Here is a 26,148-nt window from a genome sequence, read left to right on the forward strand (position 1 = left end):
TATAATCGAAGGAAATGACTTTCCATCAAAGATCATTTCCTCTGTTGCTTAAAGCTTCTTGTAGTACAACCTTTTGAAAAAGTCTTTTTTATTGAAATACAACTTACACATAGAAAAGTCACATCATAAGTATACATATCAGTGAATTGTCACCAAAGAACTTATTGGTGTAACCAACATGCACATCATTAGTTACCAACACCTCAAAAAGTAGCCCTCATGCTCCCTTTCAGGCACTGTACTTCCCAGGCTTGGGAGATTAACTGCAATCCTAAATTCTAACAATGTTGGTTAGTTTTACCTTAAAATCAAGAATTTAAATTTAAGATACTATGTTAGTGAAGCTACTGGGGATAGGGAGGCCCAGAGACAGAGACCAGTAGAGCAAGTGCTTGCCCAGAGAGCAGAGCTATGAGCCACACAGGCTCAGTCACAGGCCTTGAAATATAATGGAATTTGTTCTGCTTGATTTCAGCTTACTTAAGACTGATGACCCCTTCATTACTTCCAGTTTTTCTCTTTTGGAATGGAAATGTCTATCCTGTCTATACCTGTCCCAGAATTATAGTTTAGAAACTGATAATTTGTTTCCTAGTTTCACATGTCAACAAATGCAGAGGAGTTTTCCCAGGATGGATCATACCCAGAATATTCTTGACCCAATTTTGATGGTGAGATTTGAGACTTTTTGAGCTGACAGTATTTAGATGAGATTTTAAATTTAGAGTTGATGCTTTCATAGGTTAAGACATTGGGGGATGTTGGGTTAGAGTGAATGTATCTTGCATATGAGAAAGATACAAATTTCGGGGGCTAGAGAACATGCTTCAGTGGTGCTTTCTAGAAGTGGATGTCCATGTCCAAATCCTAGAATCTGTAAATGACCATAAGTTCCAAATAATTGGAAAAGCAGTCTTGGCAGATGGAATTAAGTTAGAGATCTCAAGATGAGATCTTTCTGGATTATCTGGGTTGATCCCAAATTCAATAACAAGCCGTAAGACCCAGAAGAGAAGACAGCTCAGAAGAGAAGGCAGTATGAAGGCAGAGGCAGATGGAATGATGTGGCCATGAGCCAAGGAATGCCAATAGCTACCAGAAGCTGAAAGAGATGAGGGAGAATTCTCCCCTAGAGCCTTCTGAGGGAGTATGCCCTATGAATTTTGGATTTCTTGCCTCTAGAACCATGTATAAATATATTTGTGTTGTTTTAAGTAATTTGTTACAGTATCTTTAGGAAACTGATACATGGGTGTAGATGATACAGCTTCTTGAGTCCTTCATACTAACCATTTCATTCTCCTATATCTTCAGGGTTCCATAATATATAAATGAAAGTGGTTATAAAAATATATAACTTCTTATACTTATATTCTGAATTTTGTTTGTCTCAAGTTTACTCTGGGATGTGGGGTAAGAATTCGGTTTAACCTTTTATTTTGTGCCAAGTATTTCTAAGTGTAGGAATACGAAGACAAATGGGACAAATTTGTTGTCTTTGAATGTGTTAGGTTTGCTCTTTATTTGAAAGAGAAATATAGATCATTTCTATGTAATGATTAGCATTCTTAGATATAGATATATGCATTCTCTCAACAAGCAATGTTGCCTGGAGGCAGCTGAGTCAAATAATATTTTCTGAGAAAGGAGAATCCTAAAAGAGTAATAAGAGATAGCTTCATGGGGCACCTGGGTGGCTCAGTGGTTAAGCATCTGCCTTTAGCTCAGGTCATGATCCCAGGGTCCTGAGGTCGAGCCCCAGATCATGCTACCTGCTCAGAGGGAAGCCTCTCACTTCCCCTGCTTGTGTTCCCTCTACTGCTGTGTTTCTCTCTGTCAAATAATTAAAATAAAATCTTAAAAAATAAAAAAAGGTAGCTTCATGAAAAATACTGGTAAAGAATCCTTTTTAGGTGGAGGCATGAAGGAAAAAAAAGCATGAAGAAAGCATCATGAGATCAGAGCGGTATAAGACATTCATTATTATTACTGAGTATATTCTGCTCATAGGAATGACATAAGATGAGACTCTAGAGCTAGAAAAGAATGATATCCTAGAAACCCTTGCATTCACAATGCTGATGTTAGTTTGGAATTGATTGTATAGGTAATGCCAAGCTGTGGAGAGGTTTTTAATCTCACTGATATTTTCAGAGTGTTATTTTAGGTAAATCACTCTGGCAGTTAATAGGAGTTTGAGGGGGCCTGGAGTGATAAAAGTATGGTAAGGTGAAAGACGGGAAGATGAAGAGTCTCTTCCAATTATCTAGATATGAAAATGATGAAGCTGAAAATACAGGGCAGAATCAAGAAGATTCTGGTAAGATGGCACTGAAGGAAGTACCAGGAATCCCCACCAAAACAGTTGTCCTGGCAGAATCTGTCCAATGTAACATTTTTGGAACTCTGGAATCTGTTGAAGGCTTGCAGTTTCCAGGGGGAAGACTTGCATTTTCCAGGGGGAAGACTTGGTTTGTAAATTACGGTTAATTACAGTCAATTTCAGCTCTTAGCAAACTAACAGCTACCCATCCTCCACTACCAGCCATGTGGCAGGCAGCTGTGTATGTGTTCCTGCAGCAGCTTGCACACAGCTTCCAAGAGGCAGAATTGGCAAAAAGGGCCCATCCTGCAAATTCTGGAGATCTGTGCTCTGATCACTGATTGCTGCTTCTGATCACAGAGGTGCAAAGAGGCAGGTAGCCCTTGTTGTTGTTCCTCCCTTTCTTCCCCCACTCCATTATTGTAAGGCCCTCCTCCTCTGGCTGAAATGACTTCCAGGGGACTTAAAAGGCTAGCCCCATCTCCCGCCTTTCATTCTTTGCATTTTCCACTATTGGGAACCAAACTTTAAAGACCAGGACATTCAAAAATAATTGAATATTCAGGGAAAATTAGAAAATGACCATGCATGCTCAGGGAAAAGCTCAGAAAAGACCTTAAGTTTATACCTCAGGCTGAGCTTCAGCAGACAGAGAACCTACAACAATCAATCAGTTTAATTAAATGAATTAAATTTAAAAAAATTTTAAAATTTTCAAAATCCGAGGGAAGAAGGAGAATTTATTTCCAGAGTTACCACATTAGCAAATTCAGATGGCCAGTATTCAACAAAAAAACCCACAAGACATACTAAGAAATAGGTAAAAGTTTGTGCTATTCAAAGGAAAAAATAAATCAACAGAAACTGTCCCAGAAAAAGACTTACTGGCAAATATATTAAATAACAACATTAAAACAACAGCCTTAAAGATGGTCACAGAAATAATGGAAGATGTGGGAAAAGTCAAGGAAAAAATATGTGTGAATAAAAGAAATATCAATCAATAAATAGAAAATGTAATAAGAAACCAAACAAATTCTGGAGGTGGAAAGTACAGTAACTTTTGTAGTAAGTAAAGTAAAGCAGAAGAATCACTGCATTTGAGGATAGGACAATGGAAATTGTCAAAGCTGAAGAGCAGAAAGAAAAAAGATTGCAGAAAAGTGAGCATAGCCTAAGAGATATCAACAAGTAGATGAACATATATGCATCATAGGAGTCCCTGAAGGAGAAGAAAAAGGGTTAAACTAATTGAAGAAATAATGGCTTAAAACTGCCCAAATTTAATGAAAGACATGAGCATAAACATACAAGAATCTCAACAAACTCGAAATAGGATAAATTCAAAGAGATCCACACCTAGACATATAATAATTTCAAAAGATATATAATAAGAAAATAATTTCAAAAGATAAGGTGTGAACTTGAAAGGCAGCAAAAGAGAAGTGAATCGTCACATACAGTGGGGTCTTCAATATGTTTTTCAGCAGATTTCTCGTCAGAAACTTTGAAGTCAGAAAACAGTAGGCTGATATATTCAGATCACCAAAAGAAAAAACAAACAAAAAGAATCCTCTGTCTGGTAAAACTGGCCTTCAAAAATGAAGGCAAAGTTAAGACATTCCCAATTAAAGGGAGTCCTGCAGTGAAATGAGAGGACACTAGACAGTAACTTGAAAACCTGTGAGAAACAAAGATTTCAATATAGGTAAAAAAAAAAAAAGGGACTTTTAAAATCTAGTGTTATTGTAACAGTTGTTTGTGACTTTACTTTTTCTGTATGATTAAGAAGCTAATGCACTTTAAAAAGCAGTTATTAACATAAAACCTCATACTACTCTAACTTTGGTTTGTAACTGCATATCTCATTTTCTATGTACTTAGCAGATGAGTAATTTAAAGGAATTACTAGTTTATGTTTTCAGGTACAAAATCTGTAAAGATATAATTTTGTACATTAAAAGCTGAAAAGATTGACACAGCTGAAAAGGAGCAGAGTTTTCATATGTTACTGCAGTTAAGCTGGTATATATTCAAATTAGAGTGTTACAACTTTAGGTTGTTAAATGTAATCCCTATGGTAACCATGAACAATATAGCTATAGAATATACACAAAAGGAAATGAGGAAGGAATTTAAACATTTCACTACATAATTAAAAAAAAAACACAAAATAAGATAGTAATGCAAGAATTGAAGGATAAGAAATCTATAAAGCATATAAAAAACAAATAGCACAATACAAGAAGTAAGTCCCTCCTTATCAGTAACTACTTTAAGTGTAAATGGATTAAACTCTCCAAAAGACAGATTGGCAGAGTAGATGCAAAACATAGGATCCAACTATATGCTGTCTACAAGAGATTCACTTGAGATCTAAAGACAAAAACAGTTTAAAATGAAAGGATGGAAAGTGATGTTACGTGCAAATAGTAATCCAAAAAGAGCAGGGATGGCTGTACTAATATCAGACAAATAGACTTTAAATCAGAAATTTACAAAAGACAATGAAGGACATTATATATTTATTAAAGATTCAATACAGCAAGAAAATATATAACAAATATAAACATTTACATGCTTGTTGACTTCAAAATACATGAAGCAAAACCTGGCAGAACTGATGGGAGAAATTCTTTTGGAGTAATAGTTGGAGACTTTAATACCCCACTCTCAATAATGGATATAATCACCAAACGGAACATAAGCAAAGAAATAGAGGATTTAAACAACACTATGAACCAACTAGACCACACAAACAGAAAGAGCACTCTACTCAACAACAGCATATACCTTCTTCTCATGTGAACACGGGACATTTTCCCAGACGGACTATATGTTAGATCACAAATTCAGTCTCTGTAGATTTTAAAAGATATCATATAGAGTATCTTCTCTGACTACAACACAATGAAAATAGTAATCAATAACAAAGTAAAACTGAAAAATTTTAAATAATTGTGAAAGTTAAACAGTATGCCTTTAAATAGTAGATCAAACAGGAAATGACAGGTAAAATTAGAATATACTTAGAGATGAATGGAAATGTAGCTACAACATACCAAAACTTACGGGATAAAGTGAAAGCAGTTCTAAGAGGGAACTTCATAGCTGTAAATGCTTATGTTAAAAAACAAGAAAGATCTCAAGTCGACAACCTACCTTCACAACTTACAGAAGGAGAAGAACAGACTAACCAAAGTGACCAGAAGAAAGGAAATAATAATTAGAATGGAGATGAATGAAATAGAGAATAGAAAAACAAACCAAAAAAATCAATGAAACTAAAAGTTGGTGCTTGGAGACATACAAATGGCTAACAGACACATGAAAAAATGCTCAACATCACTAGCTATTGGGGAAATACAAATCAAAACCACAATGAGATACCACCTTATACCAGTTAGAGTGGCAAAAATTAACAAAACAACATGTTGGAAACAACAAATGTTGGTGAGAATGTGGAGAAAGGGGAACTGTTGGTGGGAATGCAAGCTGGTACAGCCACTCTGGAAAACAGTGTGGAAGTCCCTCAAGATGTTAAATCTAGAGCTACCCTATGACCCAGCAATTGCACTATAGGTATTTACCCCAAAGATACAGTTGTAGTGAAAAGAAGGGGCACATGCACCCCAGTGTTCCTAGCAGCAATGTCCACAACAGTCAAACTGTGGGAGGAGTCGAGATGCCCTTCAACAGATGAATGGATAAAGAAGATGTGGTTATATATACAATGGAATATTATTCAGCCATCAGAAAGGATGAATATCCACCATTTTCATTGACATGGATGGAACTGGAGATTATGCTAAGTGAAGTAGGTCAAGCAGTGAAAGATAATTATCATATGGTTTCACACATATGTGGAACATAACCAATAGCACGGAGGACCATAGGGGAAGGGAGGGATATCTAAAGGGGGAGAAATCAGAGAGGTAGACGACCCATGAGAGGCTGTGGACCCGGGGAAACAAACTGAGGGTTTCAGAGGGGAGGGGACTGAGGTGAGGGGTAACAGGGTGATGGGTATTAAGGAGGGCACATGTTATGATGAGCACTGGGTGTTATATGTAACTAATGAATCACTGAATACTACACCAAAAACTAATGATACAGTGGCTAACAATGTAATAAAAAGATGGACTTGAACTTAAAAATGAAAAAAAATAATATATATATGTATGGTCCTGAATAAATGCTGCACTTACACACACACACAAAGTTGTTTCTTTGAAAAGGTTGGCAAAATTGGTAAACCTTTAGCTAGAAGACTAAGAATAAGGAGAGAAAACTCAAATTACTAAAATCAGAAATGTAAGTGCAGACATTACTACCGATTCTACAGAAATGAAAAGGATTATAAGAGAGTACTGTGAATACTTGTATGCCAAAAATTTGGATAGCATGCATGAAATGGACAAATTCCTAAAAACACAAAACCTACAAAGACTAAATCACAAAGAAATAGAAAATCTGTGCAGATCTATAACTAGTAATAAGATTGAATCAATAATCAAAAATCTCCCAACAAAGGAAAGCCATGGTCCTAATGGCTCCTCTCTTGAATTCTAACAGACATTTAAAGAACTAATGACTATCCTTCTCAAACTTTTCCAAAAATGTGAAGTCCAGGAAATACTCCCTAACTCACGCTGTAGGGTCAGTATTACCCTGATACCAAAGCAAGAGACTACAGGAAACTACAGACCACTATCATGAACACTGATGGAAAAATCCTCAGCAAAATACTAGCATAAAAAATTCAGCAGTATATTAAAAGGACTATACACCATGTCCAACACATTTATTCCTGGCATGCAAGAATGATGATTCAGTACAAAAATCTATCAATGTAAAACACCACATCAACAGAAAGTGGGGGAAGCATGGGGGGGACCCACATGATCATCTCAATTGATGAAGAACAAAGACCTGGCAAAAACACATTTTCACTATAAAAACACTCAACAAAATAGGAATAGAAGGAAGCTACTATCTTGCACATAATAAAAGCCATATATGAAAAACTCACAACAAACATCATACTCAGTGGTGAAAGAGTGAAATGAAATCTTTCTTCTCAGATGAGGAACAAGGAAAGAATGCTCACTTTCACTTCAGTATAGTACTGCGAGATCTAGCTAGTGCAATTAGACCAAAAAAAAAAAAAAAAGTAAAATATCCAAATTGGAAAGGAAGAAAATTACGTCATTGTGCAGATAATATGATCTTCTATGTAGAAAACCCTAAAGACTCCACACAAAAGAAACCTGTAAGGACTAATAAATGAATTCAGCAAAGTAGCAGGATGCAAAAAGTCAACAGAAGAATCATTTTGGAAATAGAGAACTATAACTATATGAACAATCTTAAAAGGAAATTACGAAAACAGTTCTATGTAGAGTGGCATCAAAAAGAATATTTACCCAAACAAAACAAACACTAATTGGAAAAGATACATGCACCCCTGTGTTTATTGCAACATTATTTACAGTAGCCCAATTATGGAAGCAAGTGTCTATCAGTAGATGAATGGATGCAGAAAAGGTGGTATATAAAAATAATGGAATATTACTCAGCTATAAAAAAGAATTAGATCTTGCCATTTACAACAACATGGATGGGAGAGGATATTATACTAAGTGAAATAAATCAGAGAAGACAAATACCATATGATTTCACTAATGTGGAATCTAAAAAACAAATAAATGTATTCTTAAATACAGAGAACAAACCGATGGTTGCCAGAGGTAAGGTAAGTGGGGGTATTGCTATAATAAAGGAATTAAGAGGTACAAACTTTCAGTTATGAAACAAGTAACTCATGGAGATGAAAAGTACAACATAGGGAATATAGTTAATAATATCATAATGTTTTTTGGTGACAGATGGTGACTATACTTATGTGTACTGAGTAATGTATAGAATTGTTGAATGAATATGTTGTACACCTGAAAATAATAGTGTATGTTAATTACACTTCACTTTTAAATAAGGAGAAAAATAAATACAATTTTAAGAAGACTGCTTAGCAGGGAATTTGCTTGTCTCCCTCTCCCTTTGCTCCTACCCCCTCCTCTTGCACACTTGCTCTCTCTCTGTATAAATAAATTCTTTTTTAAAAAGACCTAATATTGTTAAAATGTTGGCAATATCCAAAGCAACCTCAATGCAGTGTTATATAAATTCCAGTGATGCCTTTGCAGAAATAGAAAAATCCATTCTAAAATTCGTCTCTCAAGGGACCTCAGATAATCAAAACAATCTTGAAAAAGAAGAACAAAACTGGAACTCACACTTTGTAATTTCAAAACTTATTACTAATCGATAGTCATCAAAACAGTATTCTAATTGGCATAAAGACAGACATACAGACCAATGGGTTATGGAGCACAGAAATAAATCTTACAAAACCAAATGATTTTTAACAAGGGTGGCAGGATCATTCTGTGAGAAAAGAACCATCTTTTCAACAAATGATACTGGGAAGACTGGATATCCACATGCAAAAGAATGAAGATCGGGGCACTGGGTGGCTCAGTCAGTTAGGCATCTGCCTTCAGCTCAGGTCATGCTCCCAGGGTTCTGGGATCGAGCCCCGTATCAGGCTCCTTGCTCAGCAGGAGTCTGCTTCTCCCTCTTCCTCTGCCTGCTGCTCCCCCTGCTTGTATTCTCCCCCCCCTCTCTCTTTCTGTCAAATAAATAATAAAAAAAAAAAGATTCAAGTTGGACACTTACCTAGGATTATATGCTTAAAATTTAATTGAAAATAGATCAAGGATAAGTTTAAGACCTGAAACAATACAACTCTTATAAAAGCTTTATGAAATTGGATTTGACAATGATTTCTTGGATATGACACAGATAACAAAAGGAAAAAATAGACAAATTAGACTTAATGGGAATGTTTAAATTTGTACATCAAAAGATACTATCCAAGATGTAAAATGGCAACAGAATGGAAGGAAACATTTGCAAATCATATTTCTGATAAAGAATTAATATCCAGAATATATAGATAACTCCTTCAACAACAAAAACAAATAACCCAATTTAAAAATGGGCAAAAGACTTATATAGAAATTTCTCCAAAGATATATAAATGGCCAATAAAAACATGAAAAGATGTCAATATCACTAAATATTAGGGAAATACAAATGAAAAGTGTGGTGCGGTATCCTATCACACCAATCAGGACAACCACTGTCAAGAAAATAGAAAACAAGTGTTCCCAAGGATGTGAATAAATTGGAACCCTTGTGACATATTGGTGGGAATGTGAAATGGTGTAGCTGCTGTGAGAAACAATATGGGTGTCCCTCCCAAAGTTAAAAGTAGAATTATCATATGAGCCAGAAGTTCTGTCTTTGAGTATATACCCAAAAGAATTGAAAGCAGGGTTTCAAGGACCCAGGTTCATAGCAGCTTTATTCATAATAGCTAAAATGTGAAAGTAACCCTAATGTCTGTCAAGGGATGAATGGGTAAGTAAAATATGATATATACTGATGACTCTTCAACAACATAGGTTTGAGCTGCATGAGTCTACTTATCTATGGATTTTTTTTAATAAATCTAGAACTATGAAAGTATTTTCCTTATGATTTTCTTAACATTTTTTAGCTTCCTTTATTGTAAGACTACAGTATATGATACATATAAGATATGGGTTAATTGACTATGTTATCAGTGTGGCTTTAATTTTTTTTTAGATTTTACTTATTTATTTATTTATTTATTCATTTGACAGAGATACAGCGAGAGAGGGAACACAAACGGAGAGAATGAGAGGGAGAAGCAGGCTTCCTGCTGAGCAGGGAGCTGGATGCGGGGCTTAATTCCAGGACCCCAGGATCATGATCTGAGCTGAAGGCAGACGCTTAATGACTGAGCCACCCAGGCACCCCACCAGTGTGGCTTTAAATCAACACTAGGTTACTAGTAGTCAAGTTTTGGGGGAGTCAAAAGTTACATGCAGATTTTCAACTGCATGGTAAGTTAGTGCCTGTAACCTCCATGTTGTTCAGGGATCCATTGTACATACAATGAAATATTATTTGGCCTTAAAATGGAAGGAAATTCTGCAATATGCTGCAACATGAATGAAGCTTGAAGACATTATGCCAAAATAGCCAATCAGAAAAAATCAAATACCCTATGATTGCACTTAAATGGGGTGCTTAGAGTAATCAAAATAATAAAGACACAGAATATAATGGTGGTTGCCAGACACAAGGGAGAAGGGAGACTGGTGACTTCCTGTTTAATAGGTATAGAGTTTCAAAGTCACAAGATAAAAAGGGAGTCATGAAATTAGATGGTAGCAGTGGTTGCACAACTGTGTATTTAATACCACTGAACTGTACATGTAAAGAGAGTTAAAATGGCAAATTTTATGTATGTTTTACCACAATAAAAAGGTGGTTTTTAAAAAGATTTTATTTATTTATTTGGCATAGAGAGAGAGAGAGTGAAGAGAGACGGGGAAGACAAGCAGGGGGAGTGGTAGAGGGAGAAACAGGCTTCTTGCTGAGCAGGGAGCCCTATGAGGGGTTCCATCCCAGGACCCTGGGATGACCAACTGAGCCACCCAGGTGCCCCAAGAAAAGGTTTTAAGTTAAATTAAAAAAGAAAATAACAGGGCAGTTGAGATGAATAGATAGTATATATCGTAGACTATAGTGTGATAGTAAACACCACATAATCTCAGTAGTTTAACACTGTAGAAGTTAATTTCTCCCATTACACAGAATCTGCTGCTTGTCTTGCTGCCTTGTGAGGTATTGCTCCCCGTGCACCAGTGCAATGATCTCAGCCTGTTTAAATTTTTATAGCTTAACTCTGTCACTCTGAAGTCTCCTCAGTGATTGCGGAAGGAAGAGACAGCTGGAGGGTTCAGTGCAGTTTCTTCTATGCTTGGGCCCAAGATTACTTGCACCCACAGATCACTGGCCTGTCAGATACCTGTTTTGGGTGAGTGGAGGTAGTTCAGTAGTTGAGACAGTTATTCCAAAAGAAATACCATATGTGGAGGAGAAGAGAAAACGTTCATTTTTACTAAAGTTGAATCTAAGGTATCTGCAGGATATACCCAGGTAGAGATATCAAGAAGGCTATTAGACAGATTAGTATGATGTTTCAGATAAAAGTGAGAGCTAAAAATACTGATTTTGGAGTCATCACAGAAGTCCCTATAGTTAAAGCCACAGGAATAGATTATCTTAAGAGAAAATACAGGTAAGTTTTATTTACTTTTTACTGTTTCCTGAGACTCATATTAAAATATTAATTAGGGGCACCAGGCTCAGTCAGTTAAGCATCTGCCTTTGGTTCAGATCATGATCCCAGGGTCCTGGGATCAAGCCCCATATTGGGCTCCCTGCTCAGTGGGGACCCTGCTTCTCCCTCTGCCTGCCACTACCTCTGCTTATGTGCACTCCCTGTGTGTGTGTGTGTGTGTGTATGTGTGTGTGTGTGTGAAATAAATAACATCTTTAAAAAAAAAATTAACTCATGCCATTCTTTTCATCCTTACGTAATATAATGAGCATATGCCCCCTATACAACTTACTATTTACTAATTTCAGAATTTGCTTTAGTGGATAAAAACTGAACAAGTTTTTTAAATGCGTTAAGCATTTCTGGCACAGTGTATCACAGGCAGTTGTAATATATTATGTACCCCTTAGCCATTTTACTGTTTTGACATTATAAATTTAAATATGTTTCTGGAAACAAGGAGGATGGGGGTATAAATGCTACACTAATCTTTCAAAGAGGTAAAATAAAGGAAAGCCAAAAAAAAATTCCTTAAAGGAAATAATTCAGTCCAAATCCTATCAGTTGCAGGTTATTTTTTTCTGTTTCCTATAAAGCATCTGAAGTTTTCAATCTTTACATATTTGATTCCTTAGGAAAACTATGTAGTATCCTTTTGTTTGTTGGTTTTTACTCTGGGTAGGTTAACCTATTAATTTAAAGTGCCATTTAGTTCTTTTCATCTATTTGGGTAGTGAGTTGTACTTCAAAATACAAGTAGAAGTTTGAGTTTTTAAAATAAATTTTGGTTAATTGTTTCCTTCTAATCACAATAACAAAATTCTATATTATGGTTAGTAATTAGCTTATAAAAAGCATTTTAACAGAAATAAATTAGCCTGTTCAGTAATAAACCTCTCTCTTGATATCATTAGAACTGATCCTTGGCCAGTAAATTTCTATGTATTTGTAGAACAGTATAGTCCCCTGTAATATAAATTATAAGTTTTTTAAAAATCAATTATACAGTAAATACCAGATGTCCATTAATATTGATTAATAAGTCAACTTTAAAAAATCAGTAATTTTTCAAGTTGGTAAAAGTAAATAATATATTGATAAATTACTGAGTTAATTAGTATTTGTTGTCACTAATCTAAATGGGAAGGAGCTGCATGTGTGACAAGGAAGGAATCTTTTTTTAACCTAAAACAGGAAGGAAATCTGGAAGTCCCTACCTGAATATGCTTAGAAAGTCCAGAGGTATTTCACTTCTTCTGGAAGGGTGTGGAGGACATTTAATTACTTCCAAAATGGATCTAATGTCAAACATAAGTTCTGGGTGATTAGATGAACTCAGCTGCAGCACTAGGGCCACAGTTTTTTTCTGTGGCCTTTGGAGTCGAGTGATTATTGTCTTAAATTTTTTTCTGTCTCGCTTCACTGGCCCTTTCCTTTCTAGACTTCTGTGGCTAGAGAACAGAAGCTTTTGAGGTTTGTGACTGTAGGCATTTCCAGGTGGCTGGGTTCTGCAGCTCCAAGTCTGGCTATATGAGGAAATCCAGGGAATTTACCACTTGTATCATTCCTTGGGTCCCAGTTTCCCTAATCCTGTCTTTTCACCACCCTTTTTATATTTGTGTGGGGTTGGGTTTGTGGGGATGTAGTTTGGGGGTGGGGGGCGGACAGTGAAAGATTTATTTCAGTGAGAGAAAGAGAGCAAAGGGGGGAGGGGCAGAGGAAGTGGGAGAGAGAAATTTAAGAAGACTCCCCACTGAGTTTGGAGAGACATGGGACTCAATCTCACAACCGTGAAATCAGACCTGAGTCAAAACCAAGAGTCAGTCCTTTAACAGACTGAGCCACCTAGGCACCCCAGATGTAGTTTTATATGAATATATACCTAGCTTATACACAGTTGTAAGTTTTACTTTTTTTTTTTTTTTTTAAACTTGTACTTTTGTACTTATTGAAAGGGTTAGGGAAAGGTATGTCTACTCTGTCTTCTAGAAGTGGAAGTCAAAGCTAACATTTAGGAACATCTGGGTAGCTAGGTCAGTTAAGTGTCTGCCTTCAGCTCAGGTCATGATCCCAGAGTCCTGGAATAGAGCCCCAAGTTGGGCTCCCTGCTCAGCATGGGAGTCTGCTTCTCCCTCCCCCACTCTCTCAAATTAAAAAAATAAGATCTAAAAATAAATAAATAAAGCTAATATTTATTATTGAAGGAAGATGGGCAAAAGTGTTTTTCTAGCTGGGAAATTTTCTACTTAGGAAAACATAAATTATCTTGGGTTTAGATACCTAAGTAATCAATGGGCTAAATTTTACTGCTTGTATTTTTAGATAACCCATTTTTTTTGAATCACAGTTTTCAATCACTACCATTCCTCCAGCCCCAGTTACATATTAATGTGTTTAGAAAATGTTACCCCTAGTAGTGGACAAATTTTGTTGTCTAGTATCATTAATTTATTCAGTCTCTAATCTTATTTATTTTATTTTTTATTTTATTTTGTTTTTTTTTTTTTTAGAGATAGTGTGTACATGAGCAGGGAGTGGGGTGAGGGGAGAGAATTTTAAGAGGGCTCCACACCCAACAATAGCCTAATCTCACAACCCTGATATCACGACCTAACCCAAAATCAAGAGTCAGACCCTTAACTGACTGAGCCACCCAGGCACCCCTCTAATTTCTTTTTAATGGCCCTTAATGGGTATCCATTCCTTATTAGAATCTGCCTGTACCTACTGTGTCTTATTTATTTCTAAAATTCAAAGTTTCTTTTTTAAAGATTTTACTTTTAAGGAATCTCCACACCCACCATGAGGCTTGAGCTTATGAGAGTCTCATGGTTTAGTGACCGAGCCAGTCCTCAAAATCAAAGTTTTTTAAATACTTGAGTTTATCATATAGATAAGTGAATTATTTCAATAGCCATGAATCTTTTAAAGTACTTCTCTATATTTTAAGAAGTAACTTTGGGGAATGGAGAAAACACCAAGAAGGTACTGGTGGTAGTATGCCAGTTCTAACAGTTTATCCACATATAAAAGTTTGTAAAACCACATAGGTACAGAGAAATCCTTTTATAAGGAATTCTCACAGAGTAGGGAGAGAAGGTGGGACTGCAGAGTTTGGCTCTATGTCCATTGCTTCAGTATAAATGGTTTTCAATAAATATCTGAATGCTTTCAAAGCGCCTAGGTTTATTTAAAGATACTGCAGTGCACATGCACTTGAATGTACCCCTTGTACCTAACATATTCTGAGTCAGTTTCATTCTTTCCTTTCCCACACATGCACCATGATTTTGTGAAAAAGAAAGATTAAATTTCCTGAAAACTTCTTACTTTAAGGATTTTTGATTCATGTCATCTAGTCTTTTTTTTACGTATGAGTATATTTAAAATGCTCAGAATTCTTTTTTTTTTAAATTTTTTTAAAGATTTTATTTATTTGAGAGACAGAGATCTCAAGTAGGCAGAGAGGCAGACAGAGAGAGAGGAGGAAGCCGGCTCCCTGCTGAGCAGAGAGCCCAATGCAGGGACTCAATCCCAGGACCCTGGGATCATGACCTGAGCTGAAGGCAGAGGATCTAACCCACTGAGCCGCCCAGGTGCCCCAAAATGCTCAGAATTCTTGACAGCCACTCCTCTGTCTACCTAATTATTCTCAAACAGGATAAAAAAAATTTTTATCTAAAGCATTAAATAATTTTAAGTTGATTTCTATGTAGTAAGGAAAAGGCTTTTTATTTAAAGGGAGAATACTAAAATTTTCCACTTTGCAGCACTAAGTTGTTGGGCAGAGGGTGTATCTGATTGTAACTGATACCTATGGTCTTACAGTCCTAGAGAAAATGATTTTTTTTAACTTGTTCTAAAAAAAATTTTTTTAAGTATCTTTTTCATTAGATGTGAAGAAATTTAGTGTCACCTCTTTTCTCCTGGCTTTCTGTATTGGTAAAATTATATAATTGTATACTCAGCCACTCAGATAGCCTTAGCCATAGACAAAACTCTGGTAAATGTTTTCAAATCCTGGCCTTTGTTGATTTCTACAATAACAGAAAACACCTGCTTACATTTTCTTCTTTCCTTAGGTATGATGGTGATTCTCACTGGATCCAGCTAATAGTTCCCTTAAACATTCTGGTTGCTTTCCAGAATGTAGGGTGTCCATTTCTTTGAAAATGGATACAGCTGGCAGAAATGATCCTAATGATATTAAAACCGGAATAGGGTTACTTTAGGCTTCTTGCAAGGATGAGGAAATATGTGCTAGAGAGTAAGGTGGCACTTTCTAGCACATAAAGAAAATTTCGATTGTACTTTGAACAGTCTCATTTCAGACATTAGTTTGGGTCAGTAGAGGCAAGTGGAGCCTATAAAATATTTCATTTCCTGCAACTTAAGTTTGTGACCTAATTTTAGAAATGACTTTATGGATCTGATCTGACTTTAGCACTCCAGTGTACAGCAGTTACACACTAGACCTTGCCAGAAAACATCACAGCTGTCAAAATGAAGAGTAGAGTAGAAATTTTTATTTAAAAATTTTTAATTTGGGGCTCCTGGGTGACTCAGTCAGTTAAGCATCTGCATCCAGCTCAGGTCATGATCCACGTAAGAGTCTTTCATCAGGCTCTATTCTCCATGGGGAGCCTGCTTCTCCCTCTGCCTGCCCCTCCCCCTGCTTGTGCTCTTTCTTTCTCTGTCAAATAAATAAATAAAATCTTTAAAAATTTTTTAATTTAAAAATGCTGAATATATCTTTATCATGTTAATTTTTTAGACAAAGAAAATATAGGTTAAAAAAAAAATAAGATAGGGGTGCCTGGGTGGCTCAGTGGGTTAAGCCGCTGCCTTCGGCTCAGGTCATGATCTCAAGGTCCAGGGATCGAGTTCCATATCGGGCTCTCTGCTCAGTGGAGAGCCCACTTTCCCCTCTCTCTCTCTGCCTGCCTCTCTGCCTCCTTGTGATCTCTCTCTGTCAAATAAATAAATAAAATCTTTTTTAAAAAAATTAAAAAGAAAATATAGGTTGCTCTCGTCCACAGTTAATGTCTGCATGGCATATAGGAAACTGTTAGATATACACAGTAATCAGAATTAACCATTAATATATTCTTTCTGACAGCAAAGATGGATTATCTTCAGTTTGGTGAAATCTATTAACTATGTTTAAAAATTCTCCTAGCTATATTATGTATCTCTGTTATAGAAGCAAGAGTCGCATACAAGCCTCTCTAAGAATTAAGAAATGATCATAATGTGATGGAAGAGTTTTGGCTCCTACAAACAAGCAGATGGACAGTTTTGTGGGTATTTGTTGTTGATTTGGGTTTTTTGGTGTTTTGTTTGTTTTCCTTTCAACTGAGAGAAAAAAGTGAGATTTTGGTAGGAAATACAGAACATTGAAAGAATAGATATCCTATGAACTTAATGCTATAAATGGTGATGTACCAAAGAGTACTCTTTTTTTTTTTTTTTTTTAACTAGGAACTGAGTTGATACTAAGGTGAGTGAATGAGTGTCCCCACTCTCAAACTTACAATCTATTGGAAGAAAATATATGTAAACAGATTATTGCAGTCTGAGAGAGGTTCCAGATAACATTGAAATGCTTTTGTTCCAAACGTAAAGATGCAAGCTTTAACTCCTCTCAAAATTTTTGATGCATGATTGAGCTCATTGAGAGAAAAAAAGCAAAGTCTCCAGGTGTCAGAAGCAAAGAGGGTATCAGAACGCAGAGATGGAGGTATATGAATGAATGCAACAGCAGCCCTGGGAATTATTATTGGTTATGACCCAGTTATAACTAGGAGCTTGGATTTCATAAGGAAAGGGGGAGAGACATTAGGATTACATGAGGTGGGGAGTTGGGACTGAACTGCTGTAGGATAGGACAGCCAGAGGAATGTAATAAAAGGGAAAGAAAGACTAATTCAGTCAAACTTTTACAACCGGTAGGTGACAAACAAGTTTTTTCTCTGCCATGCCTCTGAAAAGAAACCCAAAGTCCCTTATAAGATGTCAGAGTCCTAAAGCCTGTACCTCCTGCAGATTCAGAGTACAAATTTACAGTTGGTGTGGAAGTTCCTACCTGAAATACTAGTTTAAAAATTTATCCCAGACTTATATGCTCCTTTAAAGCAATTACAATATCACTGTAAGATCCTTCGACAACCCAGACTTCACAGTAAGCCATAGAATGAAAAGGTGCCCCTTAAGATGAGTTCATAATCAGTCCACCATGAGAGGGATGTAAGAAACAGGAAGATCACCTCTTTTAAAGACTAGCAATATTTTTATTTTTTTAAAGATTGATTTATTTGAGAGGGTGTGTGTACCCATGCACAGGGTTGGTGCAGAGGGAGAAGGAGAGAAAGTCTCAAGCAGACTCCATGCTGAGCATGGAGCCTGACTCGGGGCTCAATCCCACAACGCATGAGATCATGACCTGAGCCTGAAACCAAGAGTCAGATGCTTAACCAACTGCAACCCCCAGGTGCCCCAGGAGCAATATTTTTAAATGACTTTAAAACAAGAAATAAAGTACAAGGAAAGAACAAGGGATGCACTATAGTATGGTAAAGAGTATGGGCTCTTAAAATTAAAACAAATGTGAAACTACAGAAAAGATACTATGTCACAAACACCTACTATCCCTAATAAAAAGATTTTCTGAAAATTCAGAAAATAATTTAATGGGGGAAAATGGTTAAAAGGTCATAGGGAAGAAAGGGAGATAATTTGCCTATTCTAGGCATTTCATATAAATGGAATCCTATAACAAGATCATGAGTATTTACTCCTTTTTTTTTTAATAAGAGTTTCATAGTCTTAGCTCCTACATTCAGGTCTGTGATCCATTTTAAGTTCATTCTTTCATGTTGTGAGGTAGAGGGCCAATCATTTTTTTTTTGCATATAGGTATTGATTTCTTACAACATCGTTTGTTGAAAAGACTGTTCTTTCTCCACTGAATTGTCTTGGTAACCTTGTCAAAAATTGACCATAATCAAGTTAAAAGTTTATTTCTGTACTCTAAATTCTGTTTCCTTGGTCTGTGTTTCTGTCCCTATGCTGATATCGCATGGGCTTCCGTAAGCTCTGTGGTAACTTTGAGATCGGGAAGTATGAATCCTCCCAACTTTGTTCTCTTATTTTCTTATTTCAAGATTGTTTTGGCTGTTTTTATATTATTTTTTACAACTGCACTGAATATAGTTATTTCAAAATTAAGTTAAAAGAGAATATAGAGGGGCGCCTGGATGGCTCAGTGGATTAAAGCCTCTGCCTTCAGCTCAGGTCATGATCTCAGGGTCCTGGGATCGAGCCCCGCATAGGGCTCTATGCTCAGCAGGGAACCTGCTTCCCTTCCTCTCTCTCTGCCTACCTTTCTGCCTACTTGTGATCTCTGTCTTTCAAATAAATAAATAAAATCTTTAAAAAAGAGAGAGAGAGAGAATATAGAGATAATAAATAAAATAAAGAGAAGGGGGAATAAAAGAAACAAGTAGAACAATATAATGATTTCTTTTTTCTCCTTTTGTGTAAGTTTAAAATTCACGATATACAATGTATTTTTTTTTTTCAGTTATAAAAAAGGGTAGAGTTTCTTCTTGTCTAGAAGCTAGACTGTTGGTATTAGCTTCTAGCCCTTTGAATTATTCATCATATGAACTTTATCACATTTATCACTGGGCTCTGTGTACCTGCTTCTTCATATATAAAGTTGGGATGATAATTGTACCTACTTCCTGTTTTTGCTATGAGGATTAAGTTAATTAAGTTACCTAAAGCTCTTAGAATAGTGCTTGGCACATAGTAAGCATTGGGTTGGGGAAGAGGAACTATTTAAAAAGTATATATAGATTTGCCAAATAATCAATATGAAATGAAACAAAAAATCTAATCATTTAATTAAAAACTTGGTGAGCAAATTAACACATCTAAAAAGAGAATTAATGTTTTGAATGGTAACATTGCAAAAATCACCCAGAGTGATCACAGAACAGAGAGATAAAAATAAAATCAGAAAAAAACAAAACAAAACAGACAGATAAAAATCACAGAACAGAGAGATAAAGTGGGATAGAAAATTAGAAAGAGATTAACAGACACAAGAGCTAGACTGAAAAGGTACAACATTCATCCAATAGGAGTTTTGAGAAAGACGATAGAGAAAATTCAAAAGAGGCAATATTAGAATGGATAAAAATGTATTTTTATTATTGATGAAAATCATGAATCCTCAGACTGAAGATGCACTGCAAGTCTTGAGATAGACTGGTAACCACACATACAAATCTTTTAATGAAACTGCAGAACATCAAAGAGAAAAACCTGTTACAAGTAATCAGGAAGAACAGATAGATTACCCACAAAGATATAAGAATTTGTCAGTAGATCCAATAGAATCAATAAAAGGCATAAGAGAGTGAGGTGATAAGTATCTTTAAAGTGTTAAGGAAAAGTAACTGCAAATCTAAAATTCTGCACCCAAAAGTATGGATGAAATAATATTTTCAGACAAAGGCTGACAAAGTTTATCACTCATGCTCCCTCATTTAATATATGTGCTGCCGAAGCGAGCACATCATGCTCCCTCATTTAAAAAATAAACTACTTCAGTAAAGAAGAAATTAGGTGAGATCCCAGAAGCAGTACTTGGGGGTGGGAAGAATGACTGTGTAGGCAAATCCTCATAAGCATTGAGCATAAAACATTAATTTAGTTAACAATGATAGATTTCCCCAAGTGTTCATATTATTAAGAAAGGAGAATAAAGATGCAATAACTTTGTGATACTTGGCAAGCATATGTGCTAGTATTATAGGTAAGCAGTAAAATAAAAGGAAATAGAGTGTAAAACTTCAAAATCATGAAAGAAAGCACTAAATAAAAATTTTCTTCATCCACTACCTGAAGTCAAGAAAGAGGTAGTAAACAAAATACCTATATGTTATCAAAAATAATGTTAAAAATGAATCTAAATGTGTCAGTAATACATTAAAGGAAAATAAGTTATATTTTATTGAAGATGAAAAAAATCAAAATCTAGTTCTAGGCTGTTTTTAACTTCAGCCAATATTCTTTAAAATGTAAGCTCCATGAGGGAAGGGGCTTTTGTTCATTTATCACAGCACCTAGAACAATGTCATACACATAGTATTTGTTGAATGAATGAATGAATATGCTATTTTTGAGAAACATCTCTAAAAATGATACAGAATGAAAGAGAGTTAAATGATTTTTTAAAAATATGCAGGGCAGATACTGATCGTAGAGTTGAGCTCTGTGATTATTGGACAAAACAGGCTTTAAAGCAGAAAAGCAAAATTAGGTATAAAAATACTTATTATAGTTACAAATGGAATAATTCACCTGAAAGATAATAACAGACCTAAAGCTCTGTGGACCTAAGAACAATGTCACCTAAAAAGAGAAATTCCCAAGGTTATAATCGCGTTGAGAAATTTAACAGATCAAACATGAAAAAACTAAAAAGGACATAAAAGACAGTTAACAGTCTTTACCTGTGTGTGCCTGTAGAACCCTGGACCCAACAATTAGAAAATAAACATTCTTTAGAAGCACACATGAAACATTTATAAAAGTGATCTCATACTAAATCTTAGAACAAGATCAACAAACGCCTATGAGTTTATACTATTCTGATCAAGTTCTCTGAATATAATGCTGTAAAGTTAAAAATCAATAATAGTAAATGCCACACATCTGGAAATATTAAAGCTCATTTTAATCAGTTCTAAGGGAACTGGCAAAATATTTAGAGCAACAGTGAAAATACTACATATCAGAATTTGTGGGGGTGTTGTTAAAGTAGTTCTTGGGGGAAAATTTATACCCTTAAATGCATATATTAGGAGATTAAAAATTAATGAGCTAGCATTACTCAAATTAAAAAGATGTCAAATTAAATCCCCCCCAACACACACAAACCTAAGAAAGGAAATAAAAGCAGAAATTAATGAAACAGGAAACAAACCATAGAGAAGGTTAATGAAAACAAAAGCTGGTTCTTGGAGAAGACTTGCAAAATAGAATTTAATGACTTTATTGAAAATGAAAGATAGGAGGACAGATTAAGAAAAAGACCAGATGTAGAGAGGCAAAGGAGACACATCTACAGCTATAAAAGAAACTTTTAAAATCATAGAAAAATAGGATAAATGGTGTGACAATATGTAACTTACCAAACCTGAGAAGTTTGGGTTTTTTTCAAGCTTTTTGTTTTAATTCCAGTGTAGTTAAAACAGTGTTATTGTCAGTTTCAGGTGTACAATATAGTGACTCAAACTTCCATACCACAATGATGCTCATCATAATAAGCGTGCTCTTTAAACCCCATCCCCCCACCTAGGTGGCACCTAGGCTCTGCCCCGAGCCTAGCACCCCTGGCTCCCCACCTGCTGAGGAAGGGGCTAGGACTGGGCCCCCAGAGCCCACGCATCAGGCCGAGGTTGCTAGCACTGGAGAGCCCCTGCCAGGGTCCGGGGGCTTGGCCTTGCCTTGGGAACCCCATAGTCTGGAGATGGTGCTTATCGGCTGTCATGGCTCTGGCACAGTCCAGTGGACCCAAGAAGAGGGCACAGGGGTCTGACTGCTGGCCCAGGAACTCAGTGTTGCAAGACATGCTGCCATCTGCTGCCCTGCCTGGCCTCGGGGCGGAAGGAGGGTGGCAGCCACCCCTGGACTCTTTGCTGCCCACTGGCTCAGGGCCAAGCCCCGACTTTCAGTGGGCTGGAGCCTAAGGGGCGGGCCCCAGGCTGGGACTCTCTGGGCCCCTCCTCAGCCTACTCCTGTTTCCCTCTGCAGGGTGGGAGACAGAGGCCTGAGGCCAGAGAGGGATTTGGTTATCCATCCCCTGCAAGTGTCCCTGCCACCTCGGGGCACCCATCCCCCCACCACCTCCCCTATAGCAATTTGTTCTCTTGTAGTAACAATCTGTTTCTTGGTTTCTCTCTGTCTCTCTCTCCCTTCCTCCCCCCCCCCCCCCACCTTTTTCTTTTGCTCTGAGCAGTTCTTGAAGTAACAGATATAAATCAGCTTAAAATCTTCCTAGTAGTAGATAAAGATCCTGCTTGTTTTTAGAGGTTAGTTCCACCAGACAGCAAACAGCAAATAATTCCTACCTTAAAACAACTATTCCAAAGAATACAAAAAAAAGGAAAGTTCCCTGATTCATTTCATAAGTTTAGCATAATTTTGATGCTAAAATGCAAATAGAAAAAAATCATGGGCCAATATTACCTATGAATGTAGATTAAAAAATTCTAAATAAAATATGAGCAAATTCAACAATGTGTAAGAGTATTACACAATTACACAGTACAGTTTATCTTAGGAATTTGGGGATGTTTTAATGTTTAGATTCAGAGCAAATGGGAAAAAAGGATAATCTCAATATATTCTGAAAAAGCCTTGGGAAAATGAGGCTAGAGTGGTAGGATGTGATCAGACAGTGAAGGCCTTTGGTATGTAGTTCATGGTGAGAGTTGGACTTGTGGCTGTGCTTGCCAGTGGATAGATTTTTGTTTGTTTGTTTGTTTGTTTGTTTGTTTTGGAGAGGGCAATCTTTATTGTTTTCTGTATAAAAAAGTCCATCAGGTGGAGGTCAGAGGGGTTTGGGGGCAGATGCGTGTACAGGAACGGCGTGGCTGGTGTGGCCCCAGCAGCCTTGTGACTGTCCCTCTCGTGCAGGCTTGCTCAGAGTCCCGGGCGATCCACAGGTCCAGGGGGAACAGTGAGAGGGGTCAGAGGTGGGAGGCTCAGCGAGAGAGTAAAGGAGGGTCAGCAGAGGTCATGAGAAGGCCAGAATCCAGGGTCAGGCCTGGTCGAAGTTGAGTTTCTTGGCTGGAGGAGTTTCTCCTAGCCCTTCAATATCCACCAGGTCGCTGTTGGCATCCGAGTCATTCAGAGCACTGAGTGTCACATCGGCCTTCTGTTTCTTTACGGGAGGCCCCCCGGCCTCAGGGACACTGGAGCCGCTTGGCAGAGGGGCAGCTGGAGGAGGTGACAGGACACCGGAGGGCACCTTCTTGGGTCCTTTCTTGGGTGACTCAGCTGGAAGAGGGATGCTGGAGTCTTCGTAAACCTTGCGCTTCACGGTGGCCTTTATTTGGGCCCCCGCGGGGGAAGAGTCGGCCACGGGATGCAGCTGCATCGTCAGCTCCCCGAGCTTCGTGAAGGCGGCGCCCGCCGCGGAGAAGATCTCTCTGACCTTGGTGGACGCTGACGTCATGGCCCCGCGCACCTCCCCACCGAGGAGACGCCGCCGCCGCCGCTGCCGAGCCGGGGACCAGATTTTTTTTTTTTAAACAGGATAGTATTAGGATCAAATGGTCTTTTGGAAGATAACTGTGACAGCAATTTAGAAGAAGCAATAAAATAGTATGCCAGTGATAATACAGATGAAACTGTACACTTAATTACAGGGGAAATATTTGGAAACAGGATCACTAGGGCTTTGTGGTGTAATGGGATTAGTGAAAAAGGAGGAGTCTAGAATGATTCTGAGATTTTTTAGATTGAGCAACTAACTCAGTGAATAATGACTGCATTTATGGAGATAAGAAACAGCAAGCGGAGAGTTATATGTGGAGTGGTAGGAAAGGAGTGGAGAGTTCAAGTGTTTCTGCATGGTAATATGTTTGACATATGCTGTCCTTTTTGTGTCTTCATCTTTAAGTCCCCGCACTGATGTGAAGAAACAGCATAAGGAAATAATACAACAGTTAGAAAGAACAATTTGTGATTCATAAGGAGCCTCACAAACTACCTCTAACCTACTCCTATTTGTCAGAAGTATAATAGCTTTAACAGTGACTTAATCTGATGTCCCTTTATATCTCTGTTAAAGGATGTAGAAACCTTTTTTAGGCTGCAACAGAGCCTGCAACTATAACTGTTAGATGATTTATCAATAATGAGAACATAGGGTGCCTGGGTGGCTCAGTTGGTTAAGCAGCTGCCTTCAGCTCAGGTCATGATCCTGGAGTCCCGAGATCGAATTCTGAATTGGGGTTCCAGCTCCATGGGGAGTCTGCTTCTCCCTCTGAACTTCTTCCCCTCATACTCTCTCTCACTCTCATAAATAAATAAAACCTTTTAAAAAAATGAGAACATAATATATACCTATGTCATTATTTCCATAAACCTCAGAAATAATAAAATGGATACAAATAAGATACTTGAATATATTAACCTTTCTATGTCAGATAGGAATACATTTTTCTAAGAGGTGTATATATTTTTTGATGCCATCATTGTTCATTGGTCTTTGTTTAAATTAGGTAAAAGTCTACTAGATATATGGGTGTTTTTTATCCATTCTCACCCCTCTTTACCTTTGGGTGAAACCAGGTATATATCTGAGGAACCTGGCCTTCCTAACATTCCAGCCATATGACCAGATTTAGTTCTTTCAGCTAAGGGGGAAAGCTGTTATTTGGAGGAAGAGTGGTGTAAAAACTAATGATACTTAGTTTTAACAGTTGAGTTTTATCGGTTTTCATATACACAAGATTATTATTTATAACATTGTAACAGCAAAATATTAGAAATAATCTAAATCTGCATCAAGAAGTCAACAAAAAGAATGAGACAGCTCTTTATTTGCTGATATGGAAGGCTCTTCAAGATAGTTAGATGGAAAAAAATAGTTCAGAACAGTGACTAGACTATGCTCCCATTTGTTGGAGGGAAATGTGTGTGTGTCTGCACGTGGCTGTGTAGTTATATAGCCGTGGAATGTCAGGAAATCTTTGGTGGTACACACAAGAAACTGCTAACTGTTGGTAGCCGCTTGAAAAGGAACTGTCAGGGATAAGAGATAGACTGACTTCTACTGTTAAAAACTCTCGTACCACGTAAATATCAAAAATATTCAAAAGAATCAAAATTAAATTTTTTAAAATAGCTTGGCAGTGATGGGGAGAATTGGTCAGTTCAGGTCACTGCAGCTGATTTTCTTCCTGGTTTCATTTTTCTTGATGTATAATAGTGTTTGCAGGATAACAAGCTTCAAGATTTCATCAGTTAACTCAAAATACTAATCAAGACCACCAAAATTAAACTACCAGACTGATTTATTTAAGAATGAAAACAAAATCAGTGGAAGATATACTCTGTTGTTTTAGAACTTGAACACCAGTTGAGAAAATAAAATCGGATGTGAAGGTAATCTGACTGGGACAGCTGTTGGGCTAAATTCAGTACAGATACTCCTTCTAATCTTGTTGCCTTCCCTTCATACTGCACTGCCTCACATTGTTCTTCTGAAAACTGTTCAGCCAGTGGAATACAAACGTTCCTGGCTACAAAGATAGTTCTCAGTCATTTGTGTATACAGAGACAAATATATAGCACAACTCAAGAATAGTTAATGACTGAGGCCCCTGGCCGGCCCAGTGAGTAGAGCATGCAACTCTTGATCTCGGGTTTATAGGTTTGAGCCCCACATTGGATATAGAGATTACTAAAAAAATAAAGTAAAATCTTTAAAAAAAGAATTAATGACTAATTTATATTTTTT

General features: G+C 37.0%; 2 protein-coding genes across 13 annotated transcripts in view; one reads left to right on the top strand and one right to left on the bottom strand.

Annotated features, from left to right (window-relative positions):
* ERC1 (ELKS/RAB6-interacting/CAST family member 1) overlaps positions 1-26,148 on the top strand; it is a 541,029-nt gene that overhangs the window by 423,242 nt on the left and 91,639 nt on the right. The gene's annotated exons all lie outside the window — the stretch shown is intronic.
* Positions 23,174-23,910, bottom strand: LOC116594171 (chromatin complexes subunit BAP18-like). The gene has a single exon (XM_032349216.1). The coding sequence runs from the start codon at positions 23,854-23,856 to the stop codon at positions 23,440-23,442; it is 417 nt and encodes a 138-aa protein (XP_032205107.1). The 5' UTR covers positions 23,857-23,910; the 3' UTR covers positions 23,174-23,439.

The sequence above is a fragment of the Mustela erminea genome, chromosome 6 (assembly GCF_009829155.1).
Source record: "Mustela erminea isolate mMusErm1 chromosome 6, mMusErm1.Pri, whole genome shotgun sequence".
In the NCBI taxonomy this organism is placed as follows: domain Eukaryota; kingdom Metazoa; phylum Chordata; class Mammalia; order Carnivora; family Mustelidae; genus Mustela; species Mustela erminea.